Genomic DNA, 15206 nt, shown 5'->3' with positions numbered 1-15206 from the left:
CCCCAGCGCCGGTACGTAAGCGTGACGTCAGGGATTCCAAAGTATGTTTTCGCATTTGGGCCGCGTTGGCTGTATGAAGGTTCCCGAAATTTGCCATGTTTAATATTTCATTCCTTTAGAACACAATGTAGTCAATCTGTACCGCTATATATAATTAGTAGGCCCTAGAAGATGCCATCAAAATCCATGACGTCACAGCCCCCAGGTGCGGGAACTCAAGTAGGCGTCGCCACCCGTATTTCGTTCTTGCGCTATTTCTGGCTTACCAAACGTCTTATCGTTGTAAGAGTGGTGTTTTTGGTGTTGTAGAACGATAATTTACTGATGCAGAAGAAATCATTTTTCACTTTAGTGTCCCTTTAAGGGATACGGTCGAATCATTAAAGGAGATGAACGAAAATCTGGCGGCTAGTACGCCCGATAATAGCAGCGACAGACGACATAAAAACTGCATAAATTCACTTCCATACACCTATCACTGTTAAACTACCGTGCCAGCTATTTATGTGCGTCCCAGGTGGCCAGAAATAATAAACAGTTTTCACCTACGACGTCTCTTATTGCAGCTGTAGTTCGAACTAGCTGTCATTTACAGCAATATTTTATATATAAGTTAAATTTAACTCTCAAGAGAGTTAGATTTTTTAGAATGGAGATGCGACGATGACTACAATAATCCTTAATCACTTCGCCGACTAAGTTTTAACATTATTCTTATTTAGTTTCTTTATTTCTGCATTTCTTTATGGTAACATTGTTGTTCACTTTAATTGATGATGTATGGGGTTTTATCGCGCAAGGGCCAGGTAAAAGCACCTAAATTACATAATCAGCGTCTCAGGGCTCAGTCACATTCTTTATATGCTGCTTTTTGTTTCAGTTATTGCACTCTGAAGTCGTATTCGTTTATTGCACTTTTGGCCTGCGCGACTCGATTTTTATGGTACCTTCTACTGGTCGCTTTCGAGTGCTCTAGAGTGCCCTGGCGATATGGTTTGCATTTGGCTTGCCGAAATCTAGTGGCAGGAATACATTGGTGCAGTTCATTCAGAGAGGGTGCGCTCTACCTCAGAGCGCTCGGAGGCACTTTCACCATTCGATCTGGGAGAGCCAGCGTGATCCGAAAGGATTATCCCGATCACGTGGTTCCTGCGATTGCTCTGTGAGCAGCCGAATGCTCAGCTCAGGCATGTTAATTATACCTGACTCCTATGCCGGGATGTTTCCGCATTGCTGCAAACCGATTCGGAACGCGGCAGAAAGCAGTTGAACGTACCATCAATGTGTATGCTCCACAGCTTGACATCATCATCATCATCATCATCATCATCATCATCATCATCATCATCATCATCATCATCATCATCATCATCATCTACGCTCCATTCTCTTTTCCTTGCGGTTTATAGCCAAAAGAACGAAGCACTAGGGTATTTCGTAGTCTTCGATCGGTTCTATTCCTTTCTTTTCTTGGCACCGTATTACTCAAAGTGAACAATACCGTATTACCGAACACCGTATTACTCAACAGCTATAACAATAAAAAGAACAGCCCTCGGCCACAAAAGTTAAGAGGCAGGGGATGTGCGATGCAGCTGAATTCCTGTGGAGCCTGAACACATAACCTCGAATAGTTTCAGTTTGTTGTAGATCCTTAGACACGCACACAGTTATCCCTTAAACTCGGACGTGACGTCCCTTAACTGGGCAAAAGAAATCACATTTCCTATAAAACCCGCCCCCCGCAAACGTTTCTGGCTGACTGCTCCTATATGCATGTGCCTAAATGCGGACACAGAGAGGTGCACTTTCCCCTGCACATTATAAAAGAATGATTTTGCCCTCACAACTGATCTGTTCTTGATTAACTTTCACAGAGCGAGATGCTATTTTATAGTCGGGATCGTTCAGTATAACACTCGGCATCTGCCCGGTTCTCAAGAAAGAACATGCAAAAAAAAGTCCCTGCCGTAAAAACAAATCTCGAACCGCACTGCTTTCCCGTACAGCAAGTGATAAGAGCGACCACGTGACGTCATAGCCGCCATGTATTAAACACCCCTTACGGCAAAGACCTGAAGGAAGGCAACTTGGAATTTTATTTTCTTTAAAGTGACAAAGCAAGTAACGATGCCAAGTTTCATATAAACTATCCGGATCAAAAATGGGATCTTTCCGCGTCATTTCAGCGAAGGCAAAGCAGACGATAAGGGCAAATAAACGTTTTGATGATATCCAGAAAAAAAAAAACATGTCTCCGCGTGCTGTTGCCGCCATAAGTCACCCGCGGAAAATTTCACTGTGATTACGCGACTAAGTAATTCGCGTCACATGATCTTTTTTCTTCACCTTGTTTTCTTGCATTCGTCGGTCGATTTCAGTGCGGTTGTCATTCGCTTCGTGCGTCAAACTCTGTCTCGCCGCTTTTAGCTACTCCCGTTCCAACATTTCTTTTTATATGCTATAAGGCGTGGCTTTGTAAGGCGGACACCACAACATAAGCAATCAGCTCGAGCGGCTAAATATCCAACTACGAGCACGGCATATGGCCTGTGATAAGGGTGCCTAACATTTGTCGTAGCGGTAAGTGGCAGTACGGCTTCTTACAGAAGCTGAGCCCGGAATAAAACGCAGATTCACAAATAGAATAATTAGAAGCGAAGTGCATGGACGCGCGGCTGCGAACGTTTCAGAATCTTGACAAGCGAAGTTCTCCTTTGGGCTGCATTTATTTATTACTTTGAAAAGGTTTTAAGTTGCGGGAAACTAGGCATAATTAAAGGGGCGCGAATTTCAAGAGATTAATGAAATGTAGCTTTTCTTTTCTCTTTCTTTTTGTGCCTCTTACTTAGTAAAAGTCCTGCGCCTGACATCTTGTTTGCCTCCTTGGAACATTCTCAACGAGAAAGAATAACGCCTCGCCGAAGTGAGGAGGACGTTAGCGAAAAGCGATTTAATGAGACGGAAGGTTCTGGATACCAAAGTTTGCATTAAGTTCTGCTCTTACTTGGCAATTTCACTTTTTCAAAAGGTGAGGGAGAGAGAGAGAAAGATATTAGGAAAGAGTGAGCAAGTGCAAAAAAAAGGAAGAAGAAAAGGAAGAGCAACACTCTATTAAATTACAGGCAAGACTGCAAGAGCATGCTTATATTCTTAATTTGGAGCACTTTGCGCGCGGAATATTTACAAACTTGCCAGTGCACCCTGAGCTGTTTATATATATATCTTATTTCGCAGTGCATGTCATATTAGTAAGACTGCTGCAGTGATCCGCTTTGAGCTATGCAGTGTTAGCGGACTTTTGGACGTAGCGGGCTACAGATGCTTTCAGCAGTGGGCGCGACACACGTTACAATGTTTCGATGGACGGAACGCCAATTCGCGAAAGACATTACCGCGAACTTGCTTATGCATCACGTGTGGGCAACAAGCGAAAGGAAGCAATTGTTCACTAAGGTCCAGGCTCAGCGGAATTTGGCGGGGAACATGATAATTGATTCGTGCAGGTTGTAGAAAAATAACTCGATTTAAAATTTGAATAACGCGCCTCGTCAGACTTCGCCCTATTACGCCTTATTAAAAGTCGGGGGTAAAATTCCATTTGCTATTGATTGTAATGTCCAGTGTAATTAAAATGTAACTTTACTGAAGTTCCAAATACGAAGTTTTCCCTTTTTTTTCAAACAAATGGGAAACGAAGGTGCTCATATGTGACGTCAGACAGCTTCACCGTACTTTGCTTTAGCCTAAGTGTCAAATAAAATTCCTTGATTGTTCCAGTAATCGCGTTAAACAAGAATAGAAAAGACAGCAAATGTTCCTGCCATGGTACTGTTTCTTTTTAAATTTTTATTCATTAACGCCCTCGCGGGAGGGTATTAGAAAGTTCAACCGAAAGTTCTTATTAAAGTTGCTCTCATCCTATAATTGGCACACTCGGTCCATGGCAGAACACGAAGCTTGCCGTCAGTCCTTGCTCACATAGTCCTCGTGGCCACGTTGTATCTTAAGAAAATACTCGAAACATCGTGTAGACCAGTGTTGAAGTTTGAAGCGGAGTGATAGGATCGAACTCATTAGGTAAGGGTGATAAAAACGACTAAAGGCGTGTTGTTTTTCGAGCGCAGCACGATCCGAAGGACGACAGCATGTGCACCCCTGGCGGAGAGAACGGAAACTACATCATGTTCGCGCACGCCACGTCCGGCGACAAGAGGAACAACAACCGTTTCTCGCCCTGCAGCCTGAAAAGCATCAACGCAGTGCTCAACTCGAAAGCGAGAAACACGAAGGGATGCTTTTCAGGTAAGCCCCACAAACTGGACGCTGTCTGCGAAGTCTTTGAAGCACGCAGACAAAAAGTAAGCCGCTGAGAAGTGCGACGCACTCGAGGTTTAGAGAATGCCGGCTTGACTACACAAAGTATGTGTGCTCTGACTGTGGACGTCAAAGAGTTGCTACCACTCTCATTGAATATCACGTTAAGAGAGAGAGGGGGAGCGAAGAGTCGCAGCGCCCTCCAGGGAACGAATGTATGGCTAGCACATGTGTGTAGCTAACACGCGGACTGACAGTTCACGTGAGCGGGCTGTTACACCTTTATCGACGCCTACTATGCGTATGCGCCTAAATCGGGTTTGCTGAATGGAAGATAAGCATAGCACAAAACAAGCAAATGTTGTAATGGCGCCATGTAGGGGTAGGTAAGTGTTAATGGTGCGCAATGTGTATACATGACAGCACGCTGGTCACGAACAATGGTCCTACTCTACAATACCAACGTGAAGTTATGCTCATTGCGGTGCCCGTGTCCTGCAGAACAGTTGCAGTTTTGCTTTAAGAAAATTCGTACACGGGACTGGTCGATCGCTGTATACGTCCGATGCAACTGGAGCACTCCTGTAGCGTAACGCGTTCTGAAATGTGGCGTCGTGTTGTGTGTCTGCGCTCACAGACATTTGGCGTGGGCCGCGCGTGCGCAAACGCAGAGCCCCAAGACTCGATCTGCGGCAACGAGGTGGTCGAGGCCGGCGAGGAGTGTGACTGCGGCTGGGAGGACGACTGCCTCGAGCCCTGCTGCTTTCCCATGCGATCCAACCCGCCGCGAGACGAACCGCCCTGTAAGCTCAGGCCTAACGTCGTGTGCAGGTGGGTCTTACTGGTGGCCATATCCGCATTGTGGGACAGGCGTTTCGTTGTGATTCGTCTTGTCTTTACATTCAAAATTTCTTCATTTCCTACCGCCGTACTCTATGCTTTGTCATTGTTCTGCTTTAGTCTGTTGTCTGTCATCCCTTCTTCCTGTCTTAAATTTCTTTGTTTTTGTCACCTTCCTATTCCTGAAGAGTAGGCAGGCGTTGTGCCCTTTACGATGGCAGTTGGCAGCCTGCTTTGTTTATGGGTCAATGGTGCATACGATTTTCAAACAGAGCAATAATAATACTAGTTCATTTATTATCGCTCATCGCATCGAGCCGTCGATAAGGACAGCACAGTGTTGTGCCAGCCAATGATGCATGGAAAAAAGAATGAGAAATGAAAGTGTTACAACACACGACCCCTGATATTTTGTCGTAATTCATTGTTCAGTCACAGCGCGCACAAAAGACGAGGGACGCATGCGAGCAGATTGTGCGCGCTGTAGTTCTATTATCAACCAATACCAGCTCACCAAGATTTCAGTTCTATAGCAGTTTTGAGCTGCACTCTTCGCGCAGTATCGGCGGGCGCTTAGGTCTCATGGCTCTTGAAAGTAGATTCTTGCCAGTAAATGTAAAGTTTAAGATGACGTAGAGGTAAAATGACCTAAGGTTGAACGGACAGCGCCTTGTCAGCCACTTCGCACGTGCGCTTTCCTGGACCCGTACATTTATTTGGAATATTGTTCTTGAGAAGAAAGTATGTTTCTTCTTCACATTAACACTCGAGAGGATATAGTCACACTCATGGAATGCTTAGAAGGTCCACGACACAGCCCTACAACTATTCTCAGTTTGTCATCATCTCTGAGAGTACAAGGGGCAAGATATGGTTATAGAAAACTGATAAAAATAAAAATACACTGTGCCTGCCTCGCACGCTTTAACTCGAAATTTCAATTTGACATCGCTGCCTGCAAGATTCTCCGACTGGCAGCAGCCATAATTCTGGCGTGAATGTTGTAACTTCAGGAAGTTGGAGTTACCGCTGAGTGAAGTGCTTCGAAACACAGTCCGAAACGACATCAGACGTCTTGCTCCACACGCACCCAATAAGGCAAGGGCGCCTCCATTGAACTGCTTCCTCATTACTTTTACACGTGCGATAAAAGCAGCCCTAACCGGAGAATGCTTGCAGGAACTATCAACACTGTCTGAAGAAGCGCATGCGGAAAGAAAAGAGAAAAAGAATAAAGGCAACGCAGGATGGTCATGGGATATCCCCGGTTCTTGCAATCGCTTGCGATGCTTGCAGTGACAAAAGCATGACCTTCGAGATTGGGTTCCGTTACTCCGACACAGCCGTAGGGGGGGTGATTTCTATCTTTATCATTTAGTGTTACCAGACAGCTGTATGGGTAGACAGCGAAATAAAAAAAATTAAGTATAAATTTTTACCACTCCAAATTAGCTCTAATTTTGCCAGCTTTCTGTGGGGTGAGTACGGTTTAACCTGCAATACGTAATTAATGCTCTAAAACACTATGTTAACGCCACTTCAGGAACGCTAAAATGCAGTACCATGCACACTTCATTAAGGTCATACATTTGATTGTTGCACTTCTATGACTGTTCACGTTGAAACTAGCTTACAAGTGCTTTATCCTCATTACGCACGCAGGAGAAACGACAACAGCCCGTTCGTAATCTCACACCCTTATGCGGTGATTACTGTCGAAGCAACAGAAAGCAATGACTGAAATTCTAGGTCACTCCTCTGAAATGTGCATTCGGGAGGTTTTCCACAGCATTGCTAGCATAGCCACTGCCAATGCAAAGAGAACGAAATAGGGCAACACGTGGCAGGGGCTGCCGCAACATTTCAGGTGATCACACGTTTTTGACGCTATGGAACGCGAGTGCGTATTAAATGAATGTGTGCAGCACTGCATCACGATGCTGTAGTCTGTACAGCGTCGGAGCCCTGCGATAAAGTGCGTGCCTGGTATGAACGTTCACAAGTAGCTGGACGTAGAGTACAGTCATCTTACGGCACAGGTGTGACAGGAACGTGCATAACGTCACCTTAGAAAGTGAAAGTTGCTAAACTTTTGTGCCATCATCGCTGATTTGAATGAGGAAGCATGTTATTCAAACTACAACAACGCACAAAGGTCAACACCCTGTGAGCGACTAACGGGGGTCGTCTTTGGTTTTTTTCTGCGTAATAATGCTCGTCACTGGCTAGTTCAGTAACCAACCATTTCATCGAATGCCGCGTTCAAGTTGGTCGCGTAATAAAGCAGGCCTGTTACACACGGGCGGTGATTCGAAGATCTTGGGTCAACATAGTTTACCGACTGTCTTTGTCCTCTCCAGCCCGAGTCAAGGTCCGTGCTGCACTCAGGATTGCGTTCTAAAGATCGGGGACAAATGCCGAGATGACAACGGATGCCGGAGCGCCAGCTACTGCGAATATCCTTTGACCTTACTCTACTGATTTTTGTTTTTGTTTTTTACCGAAGCAGGTATGTGCTTTTGCTTTATTGTATGGTTCTATCGGCACATGCTGTGAAAGAAGCGGAAGGAGAACTCAAGTTCGTTGTCTTTTAGCATCAGTAAAGGGAAAAAGAAATAGTTGTTACTTCCAAGCACCGCAAATAATTCGTTGAAGTCTATCCATACACCATCGATACAGCTGTGAGAAACTGCGATTTGCTTGGACAGTTGTGCGATTGCCAGGACCTCCTACATCACGAGTATAGTGTACGGTTATTCCTGAAATTGTATCGAACGAACACATAAAAGGTAAAAAAAAGCACAATGTAGCCATTATGGACTTAAAACTGCATTTGGTATCATGCTGTACAATACCCTGTGAACTGATCAAATCAGTGTACACAACGAAATTGCGAAGAACCCCTGTTTATCGACACTTTATCAGAATCAGCTATTACTGTGGACACCGATACATGCGATTTACTACGAGGCTTAGCTGCACAGGAGCATCTGCAGCATGACAGTAAGCTCAGTCGGATAAGACTGCGACAGTTTGAAAGAAATTCTGGTGTCCCTTAACCACATGACCACTGGTGAAGGACCACAATGCCCGTCTTCGACAAGCAAACCTAACAAGACCATCTGTAACGAGGAGTTTGTCTGCTACATGGGGGTGAGTATGGATATATAGTTAATTTCGTTGATGGAATACTGAATAGATGTACAGCAAGGTGGACGGCTGGGTTTTAACGCGATTAGCATTCTCTGGGAACTTCGCCCAGTTTGCGGTATGTTTGTCTGTATGTTTGTTTTTCCGTTTCTAACCTCTTTTTCGGCAAATTGGGTTACTGGGTAGTCTACACATGGTTTAATGGGTAGATCATCTGGCTGATGTGCCGAGGGAACCGGGTCGTCGGACCAACTTGGTTCAGTGGGTGTGTGAAACTGGGCATGCGGCGCTCATCAATGGGCCTCTTTCACGTGAACTTGGGTGTCTGTGTATGTACCACAGGGTATGGGCCGCTATTCGATGAAAAAAACAAAAAGAAATCCTTTACCATTCTGCACTGCTATAGGTGAAATCAAACCCGCGTCATTTATGTTCACACAATCCTGTCTACCCAACGTGGTGCGTGTCTGAATATTCAGACACGCACCCCGATGCCACATTGCGGCGCCAATGCAATATAGTGCAGCGTCCCCAGAGGAAAGCGCTAGAGGAGAGCCCGGCAGCAATGCGCGCCTCATACATGACGTATTTCGGCGGTGTCAGTACACGATGTGCCACTACAATGCTTCAATTCTACTCGCATTGATGTCAACGGTAATCCTGAGATGGCTTCTGCCGATTTTTTTAATGTTTTTTTTGCTGTGCCCTAAACACGACGAAGACCAATTAAGCATTATCTGTGACTGGTTTAAGCACCGTTCTGTTCGAGAGGAGCTAAAAGACTAACAAAGAAGGAAATACCGACTTTATGAAACAGGCGAGAAATCGAAAATTTGGATGCATACGTTTAGGTTTCTACACTGTGCGCCGTAGATAGAGCCCGAACTCAGCTGACTGTGTTTGATCAAGCTGACTGCAGTGAAAACGATGATAACGGCAGATGTCGCTTAGGCAGGTAAGTGCGCGGGAGCTGGAACGTTCGTAAACACGACACAAGAACACTGACCACGTACCGAATTATGTCATCATCTGGCATTTATGTTCGAATCACATGGAATAGCTCATTAGGTTTTTGAAACCTCGTGCAACGGTGCGTCGTGCTTCAGGAGCCACAACAGCGGCTCCTGAAGTCTCCTGTATGTTGGCAACGCTTGGTTGTTACTCGGGCTGTGGCAGCCCGCGCTTTTTGGGTGAGAAACGTCGCCTTCTTGTTTTGACAGAACTCTTCCGTCCTTTAGCAGATCTGCTTACAATCACACCAGTGGGTCACACACAAAAGGAACTGAAGAAGCAAGGACACGAAGAAATCAAAGGTTTATGATACGATCGTCCATCTTTTGAGGATATTGCAAGCACAAGTTCCTTTCACCAAAAACACCGAAATACAGATTGGAATTCACTTCTTAATGGAGCACTGAAGCGGTGCATGGTACTTAAACGTTTATTTCGATGTCCGGTAGTGCCGCTGTTCGAAACTATATCACAATGATCATGTCATCGGTATGCCTACTGTTAGTAATTGCACGTTAAACGCAGCTTGTAAATTCTAAAGGCTGCACAGGTGAGCTGTAAGTGAACCTACTGCGCCTTGGACGAACAGATATAAAAAAAACGTTCTGCTATAGTTTAGCGGGCCTAAAACAAAAACCGGAAGTTAGCAAAGCTAGCTAATTTACATAATTATATTTACTTACAATAAATTAACTATATATAGTCACTGAATTTTAATGTAGCTGGTGCAGGAAATACAGTAACATATGGGTACACGATAGGGCAATACCATACCTGCAAGACAGCCATTACTAACACAAAAATATGCAGCGCTTTGAGTTAGGTTACACTGTATCATGACTTTCCGTCCTTCTTCGTACAAACAGTGAAGAGCCCGATCGGCTTTCCTCCCGGCGTGTGTGCGGCATTCTCCTTTTAGCAACCGTACCGAAAGAGTTGATCAGCAGATAAACATGGTCGACCATGAACCTCTGGTTTCGTGAATGTTCGCGCAAGTTTTAGAGCCTCAGAGGAACCATTCGTTTATACCTCGCACTGAGTCTTGCACAAGCTTAGTGACGTGTCGCCAGTGCGCGAGAGTCTGACGTCACTCTCGACTGTCCTGTGCGCAGGAGTGCACGGGCTCCATCTGCATCGCGTACGGCCTGCAGTCGTGCCAGTGCAAGCGCAGGCCGCGCGACCCCGTGACCAAGGCCTGCGAGTTGTGCTGCCGCCTGCCCGGGGATGACTCTACCTGCAAGTGAGTGCCGAGGCCTGGTTTCTTCTCTCTTTAAGTTCCCATTTACACTTCAAGAGGGCGCTTTATGGAATTAATCGATGGCTGTTCATGTTTTTATTTTCGCGTTACGTACAACTCTGAAACCCGAATCATGGTAACAGAGAACACATGCACACACGAATGGTGCGCTAAAATGCAAGTGATATGTTTTGACGATGTATTTACAAGAGGTGGTGAGTGCAATGATCAGGACTTTCGATAGAGTTCTCCTTTTTTTTTTCTTCAGATCTCATTCCTGATCATAATAGCCTTTATAAATACTGGGCCTGTTACAAAATCAGTGAGCTCTAAATTTCTGAATCATTCGTTCGTCCTTGTGTTGCTCATTTCCGTTTCCTGATCTGCATGTCGGACATTGCACACAAAGAAAAATACCCTCATTTACTACGCCTTGGGGCGAAATTTGTGAATGAACACCTGGCTAAAGCTCGCCTACGACAAACCAGAAAAAAGTGCACGTGAACAAGGTTTCGACTCATCTGATTCGGCAACTTGTAGTTTAAGTACGTGGGCGAGCTTTTTTTTCCATCACAGGTAGTAAGGAAGCGCTTACGTATGTCCTTTTGTCTTTGATTGCCAGTGCTTCAATAATTTGCCCAGCGCGAAGGGGCTTGTGCTTTTTAGGAACGTTTCTGAGTAGCAGTCTGACCCGCCTTCCCAGCTTTACATGTCAGTGCATTTCTTTTTACTAGCACACTTAAAAGAAAAGAAAAAAAAAACAAAGATCTTTCCCTGTTTCACGTGTGCTAGCTACCAAAACTCATTTTTTGTACCCATAATTTCTCGCATTCTTCGACAGGGCGTGTATTTGTTAACAAACACCCTTAATGCACCCTTACTTCGCTTTTTTCATTACTTCAGAGGCGTAAAGAAATATACTTTACAGAGTGTTCAGTGTGCTCTTGGCACTACAAGTTTTCAAACAAATTAAAAGCCGTGCGAGCGATTTTCCCAGCGGTTTGCTTGGAGTCATTGTCTGAGTATACGTCATGCAGTCACAGTTGGCTACACATGTCATCCTGCTGCTTCATATGTATGGCGTTAATGACATCCTTCCAAGCACTTACTCATCATTTTATTACAGACACTGAGGGACGTGCCTTATTAGAGCCTGATAAGCATACACCGTGCAGAGGCAGGGTAGTTGTTCTTTAGTTTATGGTGTTCGCGGTCATTTCAAGCACAGAAAAGCTATTTCTGCCTCACCTACTAGGAGCTCGATCGAAAGCAGGATAATCAATAGTTTCAAATTAATCTATCTAGTTCTATCACCCGCCCCGCCTCGTCCCTGCTGATGATGGGTCGCCAAAGAGGTTAAGGCAGAACCGGCCGATTGCTGCAGGAAAGAGAGTCGCCAGCAGCTGCCCAGTCGGTTTGGTGCGCTCTTACCGCTACATGTACGCGATATGCTGCTATATCTGAACATATTGTACAAAATGTTTTGTTTCCTTTTCGTCTGCTCCAACGATCCGCTTCTCGTCCTCCATCCCGAAATCACAATAGTGGGCAATTCTGCCCCTGTAGTGTTGATTTTGAAGCTTTTAAATAGAACAGTGTAATTCTAATAATGCAACCTTTGACACCCCTTCCAATGGTTGTAAGAGGGTGAGCTGAAGGCACAAAGAAACGCCTTTAGGGATCCTAATTCCTTTGTACGTATTTATTGTTTTTCACAGGACTGGACGAATACTTACGATGTGAATATGTTAAAGATACTTGTACAGCAGATAATTCGAGTTATGTGCGCGAGGATATTGAATGGCTGGTCCGGGCTCGATTAGTGTTCTCTCAACAGACTGCCGCCACGCTTAAATGTTCCTCTGTTCTGTTTCGTAAAGTAAAAGCGTGGCAGAATCAGCGCTTGGGCGGAGCCTTTGTCTGCGAAGGCAGTACGTGGGGTTAATTAAGAAACTGCATCCGCTTACACGATTTATAGAGACAGGCAGATGAATCGTCATTTGGGCAGCTCTTTGAGTTGATACTTCCGGCGTGGACACTCTTACGTTACTCTAACTAGAGTTTGATCGGCGAGACGGCTATACTATACTGGTTTATGAGCCTAAGCAAACTTAATATTGCCGAGCTGGAATTAGAAGAGCTTACCAGGAGCACCAATTAAACGGGAAGCAGATTACACCCGCTATCTAGATCGTTCAATACGGTATCACGTCTGTCTACATCTGTCGTAGTAGACAGTCTCAAGAAAAACGATAGAGGCTGATAATCGTAGACGCGCAGCCGGAATGCAGCGCGCGCGCGCGCACACACACACACACACACACACACACACACACACACACACACACACACACACACACACACACACACACACACACACACACACACACACACACACACACACACACACACGCACGCACGCACACGCACGCACACGCACGCGCGCGTTTTGTTTACTGGCATTTACGTAGCTTAGTGGTCGCTGAACAAAAAGTAATTTATCGGCTTTTATTACTGAAACCGCATGACATTAGATGCACTTAGGAGACTCATCTAACTTCTTAAAGGAACCCTGAGAAGATTATTACAATTTTGTACAAACGTACTGAGTTCTGGGGGTAGGCCCTTCTGAACATTAAAGGGACACTAAAGTGGAAAATGATTTCTTCTACATCAGTAAATTACCTCTCTACGATACTAAAAACACCACTCTTACAACGATAAGACGTTTGGTAAGCCAGAAAAAGCGCAAGAACGAAATACGGTTGGCGACGCCTACTTAAGTTCCCGCACCTGGGGGCTGTGACGTCTTGGATTTTGATGGCACCTTCTAGGGCTTACTAATTATATATAGCGGTACAGATTGACTACATTGTGTTCTAAAGGAACCAAATATTAAACATGGCAAGTTTAGGGAATCCTTATTCAGCCAACGCGGCCCAAATGCGAAAACATACTATGGAATCCCTGACGTCACGCTGACGTACCGGCTCTGGGGTATCGGCGCGAAATTCAAATACTGATATTTGTACCTTCATTTTCTCATGTAATAATCAAACTATTTTTTTGAAATGACTGCCTGCAGGGTTCTCAAGCAATGCCTCATTAGTCTAAACTGATTTATTGTTTCGCTTTAGTGTCCCTTTAAGTTACGCATTTAAGCACTTCGAACAAGGCGTGTAAGTTATTATAAGGTTTTAAAAATGTGTATGGCTACTAATCGCAGCGGCGCTGCTCCCCTGACCTTCCAGCCACCCCGTCACCTGCTATGTAGCGGGGGCGCGTGACGTCAGTCGGGTGAGATATCTGATTGGATGCCCACGTTGCGTCATCGGGAATGCTTGATACATGTTGCTGCGTTAAGCTCATTTTAATAACGTAGGTATGCATATTAATTTGCGTACCCTTAAGAATAAGTACACGATTGTAATAAATATCGACACTCGCAGCGATGCGGCGAAGGCATGCCGCAGTATCCGTCTTTTGTCGCTTCATGAGGCACTAAAAAAGAAAGAAAAAAAACCAGCCAGCATGGTTTGTAGTGCCGCCGCGTCTCCACCCGCCGCGCGCAGTTTGTCTTTAAATTTCGTTTCACGTAGCTCAGGCTTAGCGAGAAAAACTGCGTAGTAAAGAGACGTTGTAGTACACTATCGATCCAAATCAACCGGAAGTATACACACCACTTGCGTCACCCCTTGAAGGAAGCGTTACTTACCGATGGCCGCACGGGGGTCAACGTTAAGGAAGAAGGCCGCGGCTTGAGGGGAGGGTAATGTTTAACCAGTTGTACCTGTGTTATTATAGCGCACTGACATAAAATTCTTGTGAGAAAGCATTCCTTGAGAGATACCTTCCGTGTCTAGGCGTACGACAAAAGCCGTATCAGGGACCCTTTAAGATCATACGTATACGGGTGATCTTCAATGAACACAGGGCGCTATATGTTACTTTAATGAGTGGAAATTGGCGTTTGTTGCAGCATATTCTCGGAACACCCCTGCCCTCACAATTTGCTACTCAGCATGCTTCACTGAGTGCGGCGGCTGCAGCTGCAGACTGCCTATGTGAATGATTGAGCTGTGGATTGCTAGCTCGAAGTTGAACCGTCTGGCAGATACGGTCCCTAATAATGTTGTGTTTTTAAGGAGCGACGGCACTATACACCTGTATTGAATTGTACTGCATTTTCCACGGAGACAATTACGCATGTTTTATAGAACGCATATAGTCGCAATAGTCGTTGACTTGAGGAAAGGACGCGTCCGCCGATCCACGGGTTGTTGCTGTATTGGACAAACAGAGGCGCGGTGACAAAGACACACACGCACACGCACGCACGCACACGCTCACACTTCTCGGTGTTTTCTATAAACTTGCTTTAGGAAACCAGATCGGGCCAGTGTATACACTGATAAAATTCGTTTAGCGCGGCTCCGGCTCCTTCCGGGTGTTCAGACGCCGGCTCTCCGGGAGTGACGCCTCTTCCTTTCCTCTGTGCCCGCACCAACGACCGATAGTACCAGGCGCTACCTCGGTGCAGCTTGAGTGATTCCAGCACGGAGGAGGAAGGCGCTCTTCTCTTGAGCGTCCTAGCTTTCACTGCCTCTACTTGCTCGTTATCAGATGGACGGCGCGCCCTGCCCTTTAAGTG

General features: G+C 45.4%; 1 protein-coding gene across 4 annotated transcripts in view; it reads left to right on the top strand.

Moving 5' to 3' along the window:
• The window catches only part of LOC135916443 (disintegrin and metalloproteinase domain-containing protein 10-like), a 162241-nt gene that overhangs the window by 137836 nt on the left and 9199 nt on the right, over positions 1-15206 (top strand). For all 4 annotated transcript variants that reach the window (XM_065449801.1, XM_065449800.1, XM_070537169.1 and 1 more), the window contains 5 exons: positions 4128-4305; positions 4989-5148; positions 7518-7613; positions 8229-8310; positions 10431-10558. In XM_065449801.1, coding sequence (XP_065305873.1) covers positions 4128-4305; positions 4989-5148; positions 7518-7613; positions 8229-8310; positions 10431-10558 — 644 coding nt within the window. The remainder of the gene's footprint in view (positions 1-4127; positions 4306-4988; positions 5149-7517; positions 7614-8228; positions 8311-10430; positions 10559-15206) is intronic.

The sequence above is a fragment of the Dermacentor albipictus genome, chromosome 4 (genome assembly GCF_038994185.2).
Source record: "Dermacentor albipictus isolate Rhodes 1998 colony chromosome 4, USDA_Dalb.pri_finalv2, whole genome shotgun sequence".
Taxonomy (NCBI): Eukaryota; Metazoa; Arthropoda; class Arachnida; order Ixodida; family Ixodidae; genus Dermacentor; species Dermacentor albipictus.
This window is presented reverse-complemented; position numbering and strand designations above follow the sequence as displayed.